This window comes from Aulonocara stuartgranti, assembly GCF_965226115.1.
Source record: "Aulonocara stuartgranti genome assembly, chromosome: 8".
In the NCBI taxonomy this organism is placed as follows: domain Eukaryota; kingdom Metazoa; phylum Chordata; class Actinopteri; order Cichliformes; family Cichlidae; genus Aulonocara; species Aulonocara stuartgranti.
Genome location: NC_138959.1, coordinates 27,677,021 through 27,696,733, shown reverse-complemented (window position 1 = coordinate 27,696,733; position 19,713 = coordinate 27,677,021). Strand labels below are relative to the sequence as shown.

The 19,713-nt window shown below is 41.8% G+C and overlaps 1 protein-coding gene across 1 annotated transcript in view; it reads left to right on the top strand.

The window, feature by feature from the left end:
- The window catches only part of ca10a (carbonic anhydrase Xa), a 317,698-nt gene that overhangs the window by 119,075 nt on the left and 178,910 nt on the right, over window positions 1-19,713 (top strand). The window contains exon 3 of the mRNA XM_082544866.1: window positions 9,473-9,615. Within this exon, the coding sequence (XP_082400992.1) occupies window positions 9,473-9,615 (143 nt within the window). The remainder of the gene's footprint in view (window positions 1-9,472; window positions 9,616-19,713) is intronic.

The window sequence follows — 19,713 nt, the reverse complement described above, 5'->3', positions numbered from 1 at the left end:
CTTGTGGTCTTAACACACTTTAATTAGCTGAGAGCAGCATGGCAGTGACTTACCTCCGGCCATATTGAAAGGAGCTGTGACCGGGGCACACATGCACTCGCCTACGTCACACGCATTGCACACACACACGAACACACACAGACTCAGATTACACAGGCAGAAGATTAAAATGCAAAATGAAATATTTAATTTAAATATGGGTAAAATTCACAAGTTTTTAACAAATATGTTAGATCCCCCCCCCCCCCCCCCTCAATTTCACCAAAATCACTACACATATGAACGGTACTGCAATACCAAGAGGCACATCGATGCTGAACTGCCATCACCTCCGGACCAGGCAACCCGAGGATCTTATCCCATAGTTCAGTTAAAAAATTATCTGTAAACAAATTAAAAGAAGTTGGATAGGTTCTTCAGGCCTCCAACCCTTTTAGAACACAAAGGTGCAGCCTACACCTCATCAAACGTGATCCCCCAAAGACACACTGGACAGGCGTCATGATGCCCCAAGTAAATACACATTCATAATATACAATGGGGTGACTGGGAAACGGTCTATGCCAGAGACCAAGCCTTCTGTGGTGGTATCAAGTCCCAGACGGTAGGTTTCTGGACCATGTTCTCTATCAGCCTGTTGACTGACTTGACCACCCGACCTGCTCTGGTACCCACTATGCCTCGAACAGTAGCATGGTCAGGGTCATGTCTTGGCAAGTTGGATGGCTGACCAGAGATCTGATTCATGTCTGAGTCAAAAACAGGAACAGTCCGTGGAACGACAGTGTCCCCATGACAGGCAGCTGGAGGAGAAACTGCGCCAGACCGTATCACATCAGAGGTAGTGGAACAGTCAAACGGAGAAGGAAGAACAAAGTGCTGGGTCTGAGCAGAAGGACACTGAGATCCCCCTCACTGGAGAAACCGTCCAGGGACTGACTTCCCAATGAATCCTGAACAGGAAGGAAACTCACGTCCAACAGAAAGTTTCTGTGTACGACCTTACTCTGGCCTGAAGAGTCACTGATCTTGTAGATGCGGGTCCTGGAATGCTTCTCCACAACCGTATAAACCCTGCTGTGGCCATTCCTGTTTGGCTCTGAGAGGGAGAGCTCGTAACATATTGCCAAGTGTGCGGTTAAACCGCTCTGTGCCACCATTGCCCATAGGGTGATAAGCAGTAGTGTGGGACTTGGCAACGCCAGAAATCTGCAGAAGCTCAGACAACAGCTCACTCTCAAAGCTGGGACCTTGGTCTGAGTGAATACGCTCAGGGAAATCATAGACACAAAAAACAAAGTCCCACAACTTTCTGGCAACCTGCTTTGCAGTCTGATTCTTCCATGGGAAAGCAAAGGCCATCTTCGTGAAGTGGTCAGTCGCCACAAGCACATCAACAGAGCGCTTCTTTCTGTCCTCTGCTGACCAGAAGTCGATGCAGACGAGCTCCATGGGAGCAGAGGTCTTAATGCTCTCTAATGGGGCTCGTGCTGCAGGCTCTGGAGTCTTGGCGAGTATGTACCTCCCACAGCACCGAACATGCTCCTTCACATCCCTCTCCATGTTGGGCCAGAAAAAACGTTGTCTTGCTAAATGGAGGGTCCGAGCTTGACCCTGGTGCTCTGCCAAATCATGGACACCTTCCAAGGCCTGAGCCTGTAAATTCGCTGGCAACACCAACTGGAGTCTCTTTGTTTTGTTCACAGGGTCTCTTGTCTCCCTGTAGAGAATCCCATCCCGAACCTTGAGCTTCTCCCAGTGTTTCAATAGGGCTAGTGCCCTGGAATCCATATCATGTCTCTCACGTCTGGAAGGGCGCCTCCTGTGGGCTACAAGTGGCAGGACAGTAGAGATGGTTGGATCCAGCTCATGCAAGCTAAGTGATGGCAATACATCACGGCGAACCAGTTGCAGCTGCTGAACAAGGTGAAGAAGGGAAGCAGCCCTGTTCTCCGCAGCGGTTTCCTAGTGACCATGGTGAAGCAAGGTAACCTTGACTTCTGACGACCTGTAGGATTCTGCTGAGGTCAGAGCTGGAGCATTTTGTTGGACAACCTGAAGATTTTGGACACTAAACCTGAAAGCGTCCTACAGCGCGCACACACACATGAACACACACAGACTCAGATTACACAGGCAGGAGATTAAATGCAAAATGAAATATTTAATTTTAAAAAAAGGTGTTTTGTGTGAAATTCAGAAGTATTTAACAAATATGTTACACTGACATTAGATTAACTCGAGGATGCCCTGAAAATGCCCAATAATAAGGCTCCAGATCCAGATGGATTTCTAGCAGAATTCTACAAAGAATTCTGGACAATTCCACAGATTGCTGCAGGAACTCAAGGAAAATGGCAGACTACCACCAAGTATGAGTTCTGCCAACATTAGTCTCCTGCTAAAACCAGACAAAGACCCTATATTTCACACCAGCTATTGTCCAATATCCCTTATTAATGTGGGCCTTAAAATAACATGCAAAGCTTGCCAAAGACGGTAGAGAAGATAACCCCCCATATAACACATCCTGACCAAACTGGTTTCATTAAATGTAGGCACCCATCAACAAATACATGTGGATTACTTAATTTGGTAGACTATCCATTTTGTAAAAACATTGAAACCACAATATTGTCTCTAGCTGCAGAAAAAGCCTTTGATAGAGTTAACTGGAAATTTTTAATTTGCAACTTTACACAAATTGGTCTTGGAAACTCTTTCATAAACTGGTTAAAAATATTATATAATTCCCCAACAGCTCGTGTCAGAACAAATGACCAAACATCCTCCAGCTTATGTCTCCAGAGGGGCACCAGACAGGGATGCCCACTCTCCCCTTTTTATCAAACCACTAGCAGCAGGAATTCACAGGCTATAGCGATTAAGAGCATAAAATGCAAGAGTGTAGAACATAAGATCGGTCTTTATGCAGATGATGTGTTACTTTTTGTCCAGCACTCACAAACCACACTCTCTGAGGTAATTACATTAATAAACTCTTTTTCAAGAGTTTCAGATTATTCGATAAGCTGGTTAAAATCTGGAGTTCTTCCAATTAATTGCTACTTCCATAATTATTCTTCTACCCCACTGCAATCGGGAAATATTAAATATTTAGGTATTAATGCCTCTCCTAAGCTTGCAGATTTAACAAAATTAAAATCACATCCCACTTTTAAAGAAAGTAGAAGACAATCTGGCTAGATGGAAACCTCTACCCATATCACTCATGGGAAGAGTCACTTTAATACAAATGATCGTCTTATTATTTATTATAATAATATTATTTATTATTTGGTCTTATTATTTATTTATTTTCAATGATCCCAAGTAAACCGTCATCAGACTGGTTTAGATCTCTGGAATCGTTTATTTCAAAATTCCTTCCTAAATCCCACTTATTAGCTTAAAACGCTACAAAGGATAAAGGACTAGATCCGCCTAATTTTCACCACTATTGTAGCCAACAGGCTACAATTCATCTCAGGATGATTTGTACCACCTGTGTGAACACTTGTGTTTGTATAAGGTGATAAGGTTTCTCCATGTAACTGTCTAATAGTAGGTAGGTGTGAGGAGCCATAGCCCTGCCTCCCAAGACATGACACAGTCATGGTGGAGATCCAGGCCCCAGACATCTAGAGGCCCCCCAGAACACGAGAGCCCAAGCAGGACCACTGCAGGGGCAGTCGCGCCACTCAATCGCCAGGGCTGAACCAGTGCATACCTGAGCACCCAGACCTGGACACAGAGAACCACCAACACACCAGTAGGATGGGGGCATCAGCCACTGCCATCCACAGCCATCTCAGGCCCCCAAACGCCTGGCTGAGATATTCCAAGAGAGGTGGAGTCTAAGACCAAATGTCACACATAAACACAAACATGTGTGAGGTCATGCATTCCAATCCTAATGCACACTTTGTGGACAAAAGCAGACTACCCCCGGTCCTGCAGCAGCAGGGAAACCCACCGGCCCAGACCTCAACCAGATGGCCAGCTCCTCCTCCCGGCCCCCCGTCCCAGATGGCGATCAGAGGGGGTGTGTGAAGACCCCATACCTCACTCTGCCCGCTCATATCTTGTGTTGATGCCGTGCTGTTCTAAAGTGTATTTAAACACAGGAGGGGCATGGTGCCAGCTGGTATCAGCACGGACCCTTGATTTCTGCTGTATTTGAAATACAGAGGTGGGCACCGGCACCAGAGGTGGGGCTGAATAAACAGACCGTCTGGAAGTCTTTTAGTGTGCCCACCCCCGAGGCCCTATATGTATGTGTCACAAGAGAGTTCAAGTAATGCAAGTGTCTAAGTTGTGGAATAAAATTGAGGCACAGGTGGCCAGGAGGGGACAGAGGAGGAATGCTTCCCCTCTACCTCAGTGACATACCTGTAACTTAAGGTCCCTCATGTGTGGTGGTGTGATGGAGCAAGAGAGGCAATTAGGGATGGGGAGGAAAGGTTTGCCAATAGGCACCCCCCATTCCCCGTAATTCACCAAAGGCAGAAGCCGCGGGCCCCTCCAGACTACCAGCTCAGACTTTCCTCCAGCCCCGCCACACGTAGCTGCCAGAAAAACACCTCCCAAGGGCCACCAGAGCCCCATTCAGGTGTTGGTATTCTAAAAACCTCTTCTTGTTAATCCCATACTGTATAACTGATCTGTCACACGAAATAAAGTCTGTTCCTTCGAATATATGTTCATAGTATTCAATTACTTTACAACTCCAGTCTGGGAAGTTAATCATATTGTTCTGTAGTAGGTCTTGTCTGTTCTAATTGTAACAAGTTAAAAGTGAAAAAAATGAATAAAAATAAAATAAAGATCAAATAAACAATGACAATCAAGTTGACCTGTATAGCAAAAGCCGTAATGGTCCACTGGGGTATTTTGGGGCATGTTGGGCATTTTGGTAAGGTAAGACAGCTTTTTCTAAATAGGAACTAAGTTGTTCTGCTCATTAAAATGACCACATGCCACTGAAAAAGAAAACTGTAATTTTACCATGCAGAGCACACAACCAGTAAGTTTGTTTGTCTCACTTTGGTATATGCCTATTCTGAATCAAACTAAAAGTTGTTATATATTCTAGTCATACACCCTGTGTTCTTTCATCTTTTTTTGCTTGCTTGGTTCCTAAAACAAAAATGTAGCAGCTCCGGTAACATATCGAAAAAGGTATGTGGCAGCAAGTACAGCATATGTTATATATGTCATATGTGACATATGTTAAATTTATCAAACTAACACCTTTACGTTTTCCGATCGCTTGAATAGCTGAAAACACTGGAAATTACTTTGTGATGTCTCCACAGGAATAGGACAATTGAGTTGATGACTAATATAATTCATGTAATTGTTGGCTTTGATAGTATAATTGGATTTTTTAACTGTGAGATTGTAATGTGTATGTAAATTTGTCAGACAAATGACTGTGCTGAGAATTCAGATGCATGTAAAAATAAATTATGACTTAGAGAGAAGGTCGGAAGGCGCAGAGTGTCCCATTCCTGTTCGATTTAAAACTTGGAATAAATATTCTGGGGACATGTGACATTAACATTAATATGTCTTAAAGTGGTACAATATGGGACCATTAATGTTTACCTAATGCGAAGGGATTTGCTGGTGCTCTAAAAGTCTTTAAACTCCCCTTTCTCCATATTCAACAGAAAGGCTTGAGATTCTTCTTTCTAATCTGACTACATTTTAATTGTAGTGTTGAACAACGCTAATGAGATTTAAAATTTCTACAACATGAACAAAAAAATAAAGTAGTCTGGAATATCATTAACCCAGAATGATCACTCAAGTGATTTTAAGCAATCTGAAACATATTACTCATATTCAGCACAATTTATTTTGGTCCAATCTTTGCTTGAACTTAGGTATTAAATATACTCTTATAAATAGGATGTTATTTAACCTATTTGAAGATAAGGTCCCAAGGCTGGCTCAGCAGACACTGGTATAGTAAGTATGCTGTTTGTTAGGTCCTTGAATTTTTGAGAAGCAGAGCTCCCAATCAATTATACTTCTTTCTTACTTACATTCACAGTAGAGGCTCCTCATCCATCCACCCACACCTTCACTATATGTTGAGATTATGGCTCTGTAAGAATGTCCCCTTTATTCTTATCCTGTTATGGTCGTAAGTGTTGTTGTAAAAGGGACTGTCATGTAAATATAACCAGTGGGCTCGTTCTGTTTGTCTTATTGTGGAAAAATGTATAAAACCGGCTGTAATTCCTAAACAGTCAATGTTTCTGTTGCTGAAAATCTGCCCTTCAATTACACCATGCTCAATTCAATAAACAGATAGATTACATTAATTGAACACATAATGTTATCAGGTTCTAGTTAAGTTTCATTCAAAACATATGTACTTATGCAATTGAATTATATATTATTTTATATTTTTTGGAAATTAAATGTTCATTGATCAGTATGGCTACAGTTATGCTTAAGATCACTTTGAAACAACATCCAGACTCAGTTCCTGACTGGCTATATGATAACAGTGTGGTGCTGACTGGGCTACAGGCAGAAGTCACAGCATACTCTAAGCACTCTGGAAAAATATGAATGAAACTAAAGCACACCAGAATAAACTAGTGGATATAAATCCTGTGTAGATACACTATGCCACTAAACTTGACCCCAAGTATAGTGTTGCGCATTACTCTAACCTTTACTTTGTCCTTACTCACTTGGTGGTAGCACGTTGCATCCTTTATTTATGTTGCAGAGATTGGTGGTTGAGTGTGATTTTCAATAGGCTCCCTTTGTATATCAACTAGGACTAGAATTCCTATCACAGCAGTCCGTGGTTTATGCACCCTTGAGGATGCATAAGCCAGAGACCTTTTTGAAGACATTTACAGACCTCCTTGTATTTGGCTGCTTCAGTTTGGATTCAGTCACCCTGTTCCTGATGATGGGAATGAATCCGACAGCATAATCCTGTCATTACTACAGCTATTTGACCCATTATTAATTTAAAAATGGTTTTTAGTCTAGCTTTGTATGTTCTTAATCCCATTTTTTCATCTCAGTCACCTCAGTTACTTGTGCTTGCCTGATGTGGGAAGTAATGAAGTAAATACTTTGCTACTGTACTTAAGTAGAATTTTCAAGTACCTTTACTTGAGTAGTTTTATTTTCAATGCTCTCTATATAATATGTCTATCTTTTATGTGTGGATATATATTAAAGTATATGAGAAAGTGTGTTAATAAAAATTATAAATCTTTGCAAAGCTCGTCATTTTAGAATTTGAATTTAAACTTTAGAATTTAGAAGCAATCAGCACTTAGGTTTTTCTATCAGATATCAAAAGCACACAGCAGTTAAAGCTTACTAATTAAATTTCTCTTACTGTGAGTTTGGCAGTTCTGTGTTATAAAAAATGCTCAAACTCATTGGCCAGTACTAGGAATGGGAGTTGATACGAACATAGTTATTCCGATTCCATTATTGGTATCACTTACCAATTCAGTTCCTTATTGAGTCTCATTAGGTTCTCTGGTTCCGCTTTGAAAGTTACCAAGCAGCATAAAGACATTACATTCGTGCAAGTTAATTACATGGTGTGTGGTCAAATGATTGCGCTTGTTGGAGGTTGGTGTAATCAGTGTTGGGGGCCAGTACTCAAAAAAAGTAATGTATTACACATATTATTCTGTTCTTAAGTAATGCAGTTCTTTACTTAATTGCTGGGGAAAATGTTTTTTTATACTATTGTGTTTCTCCATAAAATGATGTCAAGCACATTGTCTGATAACTGATTGTAAGAGTACAAACAGAGGCTGCAGGCTGACTGCTTATGTGATTTTCTCTGACAGAATTAAATAAAACCTGATGAAGGTCAAAGGTCGTCACTTGTATGTTGAACTACAAACTTGTCATCTGGAATTTTTTCACAGTTTTTTTACACATAGTGTGTTATTTACCATAAAGTGATTCAGAGTTATTCATACCAGAGTAACCAGAGAGGATCACATATTTTTAAATATATAACTTTCTACAGGACTGAATATAATATCTTTACGTAAAAGTCCGGAGCCTCTGGGGAGTATTTATAACATTACACAAACCAAAGGTCTCATCACAGTGTTGATGGAATGCTGGGTTTATCCATCTCCTGGGGCGGGCCTACGGAGGAGTGCTGAAGATTTCCCTGTGAGGGAGCTGCTGGTGAAGATCACGAGTCCTGCTTGATCAATGCCATGAGCTTCAGTCTTCCTGGTGTTTCTTAATTGATGCCTCTTACAGCGGGTCAACAGAACTTATGGCACAGGACAGCTGTGATGAAAGAAAGGGAAGAAGTTTCTCCAAACCTCTGGACCCAGGAAACCCAGCTTGGTTCTGATGGTCTCCCTCACCAGTTTCTCTCCAGGGTGAATGTAGCTATATAATATGGACTCTATTATTAAATGAAAAGAACAAATTAGACTACACTACTGAAACGTTCTGCTGCTGTTTTTAAAGTTTCCATGTTACCAGGCTGTAGAGATTTAAACAGTTTTAGATCCATTACACTCACAGTCTTATGTTAAAATCTCAAAGGACAGCATTTTTGATATTAACAGTAACTGTGGGCCTCTGTAGAGTGTACAGCTGATCTCATCGCTGTCTAAAAATGGATAAAAAAAAAAACATAAGTGTTGAAGACTATTAAGATTAACAGGTGTGTAGCATCGCTAACTAGCTAGCAACAAGCCTCCAACACAGTGCATATGCTAGCGGCTAATCTAACTAACGAATTAACAACAGAGTGATTTTAGAACTATAAGATGATAAGCTGTGTGTCTTTTTTTATAACAGTGACATGGTTGTTTTTACCTTAATTTAACGAGTAGTCAGTCGCGGTAAACCAGGAAAAACTCGAGCTGCCAGGCTTCGTAAAAAGTGTAGAGGGGCGTGTTTGCGGTCACGTCCAGCGGGTATGTGGGCGGGAGTTTTACACAGTCGCTCCACCTCAAGTCACTACTGCGCAAACTCTGGCTCCAAATTTGCAAGATGGCAGCCTCCACAAGCGGGATATTTTGGCTTCATTTTTGCACAATGGTAGGAGGCGGTGTTGCGTCGTCTTTTATACAGTCATTGGTACAGACAATTGCAAAGAGCCCAAGTTGTGTTAGTAGCATAATGCAGTTATTTCTGTGCTGAAACAACTGCAGTTCGCACTTTACCATCACACTCTCATCCTTTTGTAGAATAAAAATAAAAGCAAATGTCCATATCCATGCTGTAGACATCACTACTATTAAAGTGCAAATGTAACACATAAGTGGAATGAACAGGCAAGCAGACTAACAGCTCCAAATAAGTGAACTACTGGGATCCAGTTCTCAACAAGAATCAATTCTGAATTCCCATCCCTACCCGTTACTGTGTGACCTCTGTGCAAAGGTCTCGCTATCTCATCAGTGCAGATGATCACCTGCTCTTGTATTTTGTGTTGCAGTGCCATCATTCTGGGGGCTGGTAAATTCAGCCTGGAACCTATGCTCAGTAGGGAAGAGGCAGTCGCCAGTGAACATCGAGACCAGCCACATGATCTTCGACCCCTTCCTTACACCCATAAAGCTGAACACTGGCAGACGCAAGGTAAAGAAGCATATGTTAATGTTTTTCTATGTTGTCTGCTTGATGGATGCTGGTGCTTTGTCGATTCTTTCTTTTGTATGCTCGTTGCACCTCTATGATGTCGCACTACATTCATCTAATGCTATTGTGTTGGTTTCTGTTGTACAACTTGACAAGGTGTGTGTCCCTGATCAGTGCTACCAACTGTTGTTTATGTTGGCAGATAATGCAAGCTCCTTAAGATAAAGTGCAGCTCACTTCATCCATTCAGGAATACACAACCCTTATGTTCTGGCTCAAGAAAAGCTGTGACTTTATCTTAAGAGCTTCACAGTTGATATCCTGCAGCCTAACAGTGCTTTAGTCAGTGGTTTCTCTTGTGATCTTCCCTGTACAGTGGTGTACAAGGACAGGACTCTTTTTGATCATGTGCCATATGACAGCAGCTAATTAAGAAGAATTCACAGATGGTGTGTTTTCAAAAATGCACACTTGCATTCTGAAATGAATGCTATGATTAGTTGTTATGTTTATATTCTAGCAGAGTACAGTGTTAGCCTTGGGCAGTGATGGTAAATGGTAAATGGCCTGTATTTGTATAGCGCTTTTCTAGTCCCTAAGGACCCCAAAGCGCTTCACACTACATTCAGTCATTCACCCATTCACACACACATTCACACACTGGCGATGGCAAGCTACATTGTAGCCACAGCTGCCCTGGGGCGCACTGACAGAGGCGAGGCTGCCGGACACTGGCGCCACCGGGCCCTCTGACCACCACCAGTAGGCAAACACGGGGTTAGTATCTTGCCCAAGGATATTGCAAACGGGAAGCATTGCAAATTATCACCTATGGTATACTGCTACAGTAGATGTCTTCATCTAACAGATCTCGAAATAAAGTGTTTTCCTTGATTTTTAATCATTTTAATTATTTAGAATCCATTGTAGATCCATCTGCACACAGAGAAACAAGGTAGGATTGGTTGTGAACCCTGTGATTACAATAGGCAGTTGCATTGTACATGTCTTGCAAAACTTATATGAGAAAGGAAATTGGTTGTGGTTATATGTTGTGGTTAATCAGTAAGGGGCAGGCAACCCTGAGACTTTCCTAACCAAATGAACTTAAATACATAACATCCAGGTGTAATCTAGTTTTAATATAATATAAAAACTAATTGCTAACATAATGTGATGCTTATGAGTAGGGATGGGTATCGAAACCCGGTTCTTGTTGAGAACCGGTTCCCACTGTTTCAATTCCTTGGAATTGTTTGCCATTTTTGCAAACGATTCCCTTATCGATTCCAGTCGCCCCAAATGACGTCATCACGTTGCGGAGCGTCATTTACCTGGCAGGAAACATGGTGGCTCAAACGCTCAAAAGTTTGGTTATACTTTACGAGAACGGATGACAACAGGGCAACTTGCAATACTTGCAAAGTAGATACTTCATTTAAGGGAGGAAACGCTACGAATATGCAAAAGCATTTGCTCACAAAACACGCGATGACCTTAAATGAATGTCGTGCAAGGCTCGCAAAATTTCAAAATCTCTGGTAGCCCTTCGGGCAGGCATTCTTCAGTTTTTGGTAGCCCAAAATAAATTTAAGGAGCCCGAATAAAAAAGAAAGCAATTTTTTAATGTTTTGTTTCCGTTACAATATTATACATTAAAGTATAATATTGTAATGGAAACAAAAATTAATCAAAAAAATTGTTAAAATAAAAATCACAACAACTGTATAAAAATTACAATCATCAACTCAAATACTTGGTTCAAATTGAACAGAAATTTCTATGAACTTGTAAGAACTGTGTAGGACATGAATCAGTCTGTGTCAGATCCTGAATCTGAAATTTCCACTGAAGTCACGGGTAAGAGGCAAGTGGAACCAAGATCTAGGCCATTTGCTTTTTGAAGTTTGCAAAGACTGTTAAATTTTTCCAATGGTAGTTCACTTTTTGCAATATAGCACGCTGTTCTAAACAGCTTTTTCAGGAGTTCTTGTTGTGCTTGGTTTATTTTTAGTATGTTTTTTGCAATTGGTGTTTGTTCCTGGAAAGATACTGCAGACTGGGCAATAATGCATTTCTTGCATTTCTCATGGGTTCTGATGCGGTCTTTCTTAAAACTACTAGTCCCAGTAACAAAGGCGCTTGTCGACTCAGAAATCAAATGAAACTCACAACACACCTGGCAGAACATCATGTTATTTAGCTCGTCATATTCCAGCCACAGAAATTCTTTTGTCCATGAAACCAAAAAAGCTGCGCTTTCTTTTTGCCTCATAGTCATAACTTTTCCGTTTTGTGGTAAGCTTTTCTTTGGCTGCCCCTTCTTCACCCTGACCTGTCTTATTTGGCTCAGCAGAACTAAAATACCAGCGTAAATCCTGCTGCTTTTACACACGTACTTACATAACGGTCAGCGATTCTTTGCGCACTCAACCTCTCACATGTTTAAGCTTGCTGCGAGAGATTTCACTTGTCGCGTTTGAACAGTAAGCTAATGAGTGATAAGATGAAGTCAGAGGAAATGGTGCGCAATTAATCGTCACTCACCAATCAGTGCTGCTGCTCTCTACACACCATTCGCGCGATCGCAAAATGAAAGTGAAAGCAAAAAACAAGCGCAAATTCAAAAGCGATTTCAATATGTCACATGTTGACAGTGGCTCATCGATGCCAATGACATAATTACTCAGCTACATTGGCGAAAGAATGCAAAAGCATAGACATATATTTTCCTTCCTATGATAGCCCGACGGGCAGGGCTGAGTTAGATTTTGGTAGCCCGACTGGAAAAATCGCTAGCCCCGGGACGTCGGGCTAGCGATTTTGCGAGCCCTGTCGTGTTTTTAATTCCGCTCCGGACTCGTGAAATCCAACCCAGCAGCAGCGGTAACATTTGCACGTCCTCTCCCGTTAATGCGGCAGGTAAATAATCAACTAACAGTGCATGTTAGTGCGATCTGCCTTATTACAAAACCTGCCATTACTGTGCGCTGCATTTAGGTGACCATGATGAGAGAGACAGAGTCTGGCTCAGATGCTGGCAGTTCTCGCTGCAGTCTGCCGGTAGCGTCTCCTTTCAGGCCAGGATAGTCCAATGACACCGAGCAGTGACTAAGTTTGTGGGGTAGCTGTAGCTCAGGTGGCAGAGCAGGTCAGCCACTAATCAGAAGGTTGGTGGTTCGATCCCAGGCTGCCTCCTGGCTGCATGCCAAATATCCTTGGGCAAGATACTAACCCCGTGTTTGCCTACTGGTGGTGGTCAGAGGGCCCGGTGGCGCCAGTGTCTGGCGGCCTCGCCTCTGTCAGTGCGCCCCAGGGCAGCTGTGGCTACAATGTAGCTGCCATCACCAGTGTGTGAATGTGTGTGTGAATGGGTGAATGACTGAATGTAGTGTGAAGCGCTTTGGGGTCCTTAGGGACTAGAAAAGCGCTATACAAATGCAGGCCATTTACCATTTAAAAGGCTTACACCCATTTGCCACTAGTGATGTGTCGGTCGCGAACAAAATGGCTCTTAGAGCCGTATCTTTGACGTGAACGACGCGAGCCGGCTCCTTATCGAGCCGTGGGGTTTTTTTCTTTCTCTCACCCTCTCTCGCGCTTTTTCCCCCGCTTCACTCCGCATGCGAGCCTTGTGCTTTGCGCTGGGAAGAGGGGGGAGGGGCGGTAGTTACACTCGCAGTAGCACAGGAACAGAGCGGGAGGGAGAGAGAGAAAGAGCCAGAGACAACAGCATCACATTAGAAAGGTATAGTAATAGATAGTAAAAGATTCAGAAAGTTTATTCATGCAGGTCCATATGACAGAGAATGTGCATCTTCTTTTTGTTTTCATATTTTAATTTATATTTAATTGTGTTGTGGTTTGCAGTGTTTTGTGTTCTTTCACTTTAAATTTGTTTAAAAGGAAGAAGCTGAAAATTGAAATAGTTAAAAGTTGAACTGTGAATAGTTCGTTTTTGTATTATATGATTTATTTATACATTTTATGTGGAGTGAATAAATACCTGGTGCTGCAAGCCTCAGTCTGCCTGGCAATGACCCTCCTTGGACTGAGAAAAACCTCACCTGCATCTGTAACTGTCCCAAGCTTAGCTGGAAAATCTACTCAAAAAAGTTGCGTTTGCTCCCCAAAAATGCAGACGTGAAGGTAGCAAATGATTGTTCATCCTGTTAAATGCCAGCACACCCTAAGCAACGCATTAGGCAAACTGCTTGCTTTAACTGCCTGTAGTGTATTTTTTTTAGCTGTTTCCAGTCTTCTTCTGGGAGGTGTTGGGCTCTGCTAGGGCTTTGTCAGTGTTTCTGTTTAGAATTTTTCACAATTTTTAGACACAGCAAAGGAGCAGAGGGTGTCGGGTGTGGTGGAGTCAAAATATGTGGTTCGGTTGGCTTCACTGAGCAATTACTTCATTGTACTAGGGTGGTTTGCTGCTTAATGTGAAGCAGCTGACATGAGAATTAGCACTCCCAACTGCAACGAGTTGCTACCCAAAGTGGCAGAGGTTAACTATCTGTTAGAAATGAAATGATTCTCTTATGAAGTGAGACACACAGAGTAGTGAGTTCCAATGCGTGTATTTACTTGCAAGGAAGCAAATGTCTATACGAGTGCTTGCTGGGGCAATCCGGTGACTTTCATTTATACACTTCATCCAGTGTTATCCTGGGAACAGATATGTGTGTGATGCACTTATAGAGAAACAGTTAGCTACATGATAACAGATAGCAGAGGGGGCACAACAAGGTCTGAGAAATAGACATATTAGAGGAACAGAGCAATAGAGATTCATTCCTTTAGCTGTAAAGAGCTTTAATTTTAAAGAGTGTTGCTGAGCTTTAATCATTTTTCTATCATTCCCTCCTGTTTATGCTACACTCCTACATCATAGTTTACAATATGCAATGTATTGTTTTTCTGCTAATACATCAGGCTTATCTCGCTCCGGTCATTATTGCTTTACACTTCCGTACTGTCCGCAGTGTCATTATAAGCCCTATTTACATCCTGCATATCCCCCACCTTCTCTGCCAGTAACACATCTAAAACTATACTACTCTGTCTTCAGAAAAGTTGCACAGGTTTCTTTCCTTTCAGAGGGGAGTCTAGCTGTCAGTTTATGATCCACCACACATTAGCCCTTCTGGTGGTGTGGTTTACAAACCAGTCCTGTTGTAAGGGGAAGTGGCTCATGTCATGTCATAGGTGACATTGCACCAGCTTAGGTCATGCAGGTACTGGCCTTGTCCATTCCTTTAAAAACAGGTGAAATTTCCATGATAACCTTTAGCATTAAGAGGGGGTTGGGGTTTTACAGGTGGGCACAAATAATCAAGAGATTTACTGATCTCCTTGAGGGGCAGTGAAGTGCTTCTAAACAACTGCTGGACCATTACCTGATCTCAGTCGAAAAGGTGATGTAACCAAGGTTTGCCTAGCAGGTGCACACAACACACCTAGAAACATTAGCTTTGGAGGCAGTCCAAAACACAATTTATTTTTGTCAGTGTAACCTGTCTCTATTTCTAATACCTCTTCAGCATTTGTTATGTTTAGGGTCATTTCTCATGTGAGGTATGTGCTATGTACTGGAGTGTTAGTTTGGGGTGGGAAATGTTAGCCACCATTACATTTATTTTATAATACATGCCTTATGAAATGGGAGAGTTCTGTTTCTACTTCCTACTTGGAGAATGGCTCTAGTTCAGGTATACATCAGGTATACCAAAGAAATATCTTATAGAGGTAAGCACCTCTATAAGATTTTTTTTTTCGTAATTTGTAAAGGTTTCATTTATTATAGATACCTCCTCCTACTGAGACATGACTAGGCCAATGGCTACGTATGTAAATAAGCTTGGGTTTTATGTATTTCCTTTCAAAAAACATCAAAAATGGTCATCAAAACACCTTTCCTTTCCCAAAATGTGAAAAACTGCAAGGAAAACAAAGTCTAACATGGTTTCTCCATTTAAACCCTGTTCTGCAGTATTTAGCTGTCGCAAGCCTAACTTTTTGAGACTTTCTTGTCCAAAAAACCCCCTTCCTAAAACCATTTGATAATTAAGGAATTTATTTCTAAATGTAAGAGCTTTCAGACCACCAGGTATGGATGAACAGTATCAAATGCAACTGAAATCAACAAATAGAATCACATGATAAGCTTTTGCTTGGAAAGAGTAATGCTGCCAGATTTCTTTCATTTACCACAGCCGTATTTTGTTATAATGTAGAAAGACATAATGTTTAAAGTAAATTTCTGTATACTGGCATAAATTGGAGGTTCACTGGTCTGGGACAAATAAGATCAAAATGGCCTGTGTGTGCCCCGTGATTTAAAATAAGTTTAACATCCCTGGTGTCGACAGTTAACTTTCTCTTTTTTGCCCATTCAAGAACTTCTGTTAATGCAGTTAAATCAGAGAATTGCACAGACAGATGACATGGCCATGTGTGGGCAGTAATTGTATCTGTTAACATAACCACTGCAAACCCACTAGCATTAGTGCCGTCTGTTTTGTTTTTTTCTCCTTAAGCCATCAACAAATGAGTGTAAACTCATTTGTCAACGGTGTGCCAGCACAAGTGAGTATTCTTTTTTTTAAATATATGTTTTTAGATTAATGAATCAATTACACAAAACCTAACGCTATGCCAGCTTCTAGCTTTACTCGACAGTGTGTGGAGTAAACCCGATGACACAAGCTCCTAAAAACCTAAATTAACAAAACAATTTTAAACTTTTACAACTTTGAGCAAAAGCAAAGTCGACTGAGCCCAAAAGCTGTTAGAAACCTGTGTGATTATTACAATAAATGTAGCAATTTTTTCTCAGTATGTTAGAATTTTGCAGAAATGGTTCTAATGTTCCCATGTTTCACAAAGCCTTGCTTTGCCCATTATGGATCGGGCACAAAGAGAAAAGATATTTCCCACATAGCAGACAGGTCTGGCTGGTGTCAAGCCGGCACTGCTGGCTGACTTCTGGCATGGTAAGTGGTATGTCATCCAAATACGGGCCAGATCTGGTGTAGATGGCACTGTTTATGTGATAGCATGCCATATCTGGCCTGATTATGGTTTGGTTTATGTGGCCCAGGCTTATAGAAAACAGGCCTGGCCCAGATCCGCCATCAAGCTGGCACTTCTGACTGACTGGTGTCATGGCAGGGTGTATGTCAACCAGATGTGGGCCAGGTCTGGCAATATGGCGCGATTTATGTTCCTAATTTGCTATTTTAGTTAGAAGACCCAAATGCCATGTTGCAATACTATACTGCTATGGTAGCCAACGTTTCAAATGCAGGTTTGACAAGTTTGTGAGTGTACACTTTATCCAAAACCTAGTGAGGGTTTACTCATGTTTATGTGGCTGCAGCTCAGTAGGTAGAGCAGGGCATCTACTGATCGGAAGGCTAGTGTTTCGATCCACTAACTGGCTCCTCACATCTGCATGTTAAGAGTGTGATAGAGCACAGTGTTCTATAGAGCACTTTGAGTAAATCCAGGAGAGCAGAAAAGTGCTATATAAGAATCAGTCCATTCACTGTCTGAACAGAGTTTCGTCATGCTACTTTTGCACTATTATGTTCCAGCACATGTTGTTATTACATGGCTTGATTAAGGTACACATTAGGCTGACATTTGGGGCCAGAGCTGAAACTGTTCTGGGCCAGCACATGGCCAGCAGTGTGTCTGCAACTGGCCCATGGCTGCACACAACTTATACGTGACCCACATACCACAAAGAATGGCGGCCCTTTGTTGGCCCAGATCAGGTTTGCCAAAGGTAATCCACACATGGGCACATTGTGTGGGTCAGACCCGGGCCATACCAATTTGGGTTACAGAAAAATACTTTCGGTGACAAATAATTTATAATGGTGTGTGGGTCTGACAAACATGAAGCTCAGGGAAACACCCCTCATTTACTGAGGATTTATGGGATTTCAGCAAAGTGGGTTTCCCTCTGTCGTGATAAGCATAACATCAAAAGGTTGTCAGTTTTGGTTTATCTCCTTTAAGTGCACTGCTTTTGTTGCTGAGTTTGTACAGTTTAACAAAGATACATATGCCACCAGTGATGGCAAAAATTGTTTGCCAGGGCAGCGTGGGAACAGCTCCCAGTCTGTGGCATTGTCACACATAACTGCAATCGCCCGAGGTCGCCCCATTTTCCTGTGTGTGGTTTAGACACATGTGGGACATCCAGTCACTTGTAATATAGTTTACCAGTGTCTCTGAGTTTGCATGTCTGTGCGACCTGTGTCATCCCAATAACAAAGTGTCAACAGCAGTGTTGTGGATTTTTCTTTAACAAATTGCTTTTCATACTTTGTGTCAGGCCCCAGTGAATGTTTATAATACATGGTGCAGTGTATGTGAGCAGGGTCAAGTTCGTCTGCATTTTGTGGTGCCCTACATAGTGCTAGCTTATGCAAGGATTCCACAACACTGGCTAGTCCTGAGGTGCCTATCTCTACCAATAATTTGGTGTTGTTTCTGATGTGTACCACATGCACTGAGCCTTGTCTGTTCTTTGTGCATGCATTCCTCTCTGCGTAGGTACAGGACCAATTTTGCCATTAAGTCCCACCCTAGGAGGTTTATGGGACACAACTCCGAACACACCACCTGGTTGTTTTAGACAGAGGTATATGACCACCATCTTCCTTTGTGATTACAGTATAAGTAGTGCCACTGTCACAAAGAAAAGTTATTGGCTTACCTACAACCAGCAAAGTTAGGTTAGGTAGGTTCCTTCTTCTGACTTCTTCCATCTAGTCTTCCTTCCCACTTATCTTGATGATCATCATCTCTCCTGCCTTTTTTCCTTTCAGTGCAGTCCCATGCCCAATTTCCACCCCTATCCTTGCTTTGTCCTGGCCTCTGCCTCTCCTCTGATTTCCCTGTTTAACATCAAAAAATTGATGGGGGAGATGAAGTTGTTGGCGTGGCAAAGGTTATTTGCATTGCTACATAGTACACATGGAAAGGCGGTGGCTGTGTCATCTGCGGGCAGCTTAGTGCTAGCATTAGAGATTGTTGTGGGAGAAATAGATGCAATACGGAAAAAGCTTTTTGGTCTGGCTTTGGCTTACTACAGTTACTACCTATCTTACAAGTTTTTTGTTTTACGTTAGTTTGTTTTGTTTTGTTTTTAAATTGTGTATTTTATTTATTATGCTACTTTCATATGAACAACCCAGTGGATTGCAGTTTTTTAATGGCTTCTGACCATTGCTCCCGTGGGTCACGGATCTGTACAGCACAGGGTTTTGTAGTGGTCCCTGACCATTTCTTACTCTCCAGTATCCTAATGAACAAACTATGAATTTGGTCACTCCCCCGGTACTTTCCTGCTGTCGGCCTGACCACACTTTGTGATTGACAGCTCAGGGTATTACAGGAGTCCCAGACCTCCCCCGCCCCATGCACGGTATTGGTCAGCGTTGGCAGAAATTAACAGGAGAGTTGTTTAAATCTGCCTCAAAGGACCAAGGTGTTAGAAAAATTCCCTTATGAAGTGAGACACACAGAGTAGTGAGTTCCAAGTTTATTTACTTGCAAGAAAGCAATAATATACACAGTGAACATCAATGCGACTACTCACCGGGGCAATCCCGTGAGTTTCAGTTATACACATCTTCCAACATTATCATGGGAACAGATTTGTGTGTGATGCTCTTACAGAGAATCAGAATCATGTACTAGTACATCACATAGCTAACTGTGCTTTGGATAACAGATAGCAGAGGAGCCACAACAAGGCCTGAGAATAGGACAGATAAGAGGGAGAGAGAGACAAAGAGTCAGAGACACGAGCCCAGAGTACAGCTGCTACTCTTTGCCTCTGCTTCCTGGGTATTCTAGGTCAAGTGTGTCAGGCAGACCCAGGACATGCTGGAGACATCTCTCAGCTGGATAGCTGTGCTTTTATTTAAATTATTTAATAGTGGCATCAAAATGACCCTGAATGGTTTCATTAAGTACAAATAATATCTTTGTTAGGTTTAAAAGAAAGCAGTTTTTGGGTTTGACGTAACATCAAAATATATATTGACAAGGTCTTGATATATGCTCAATCATCCAGGTAAG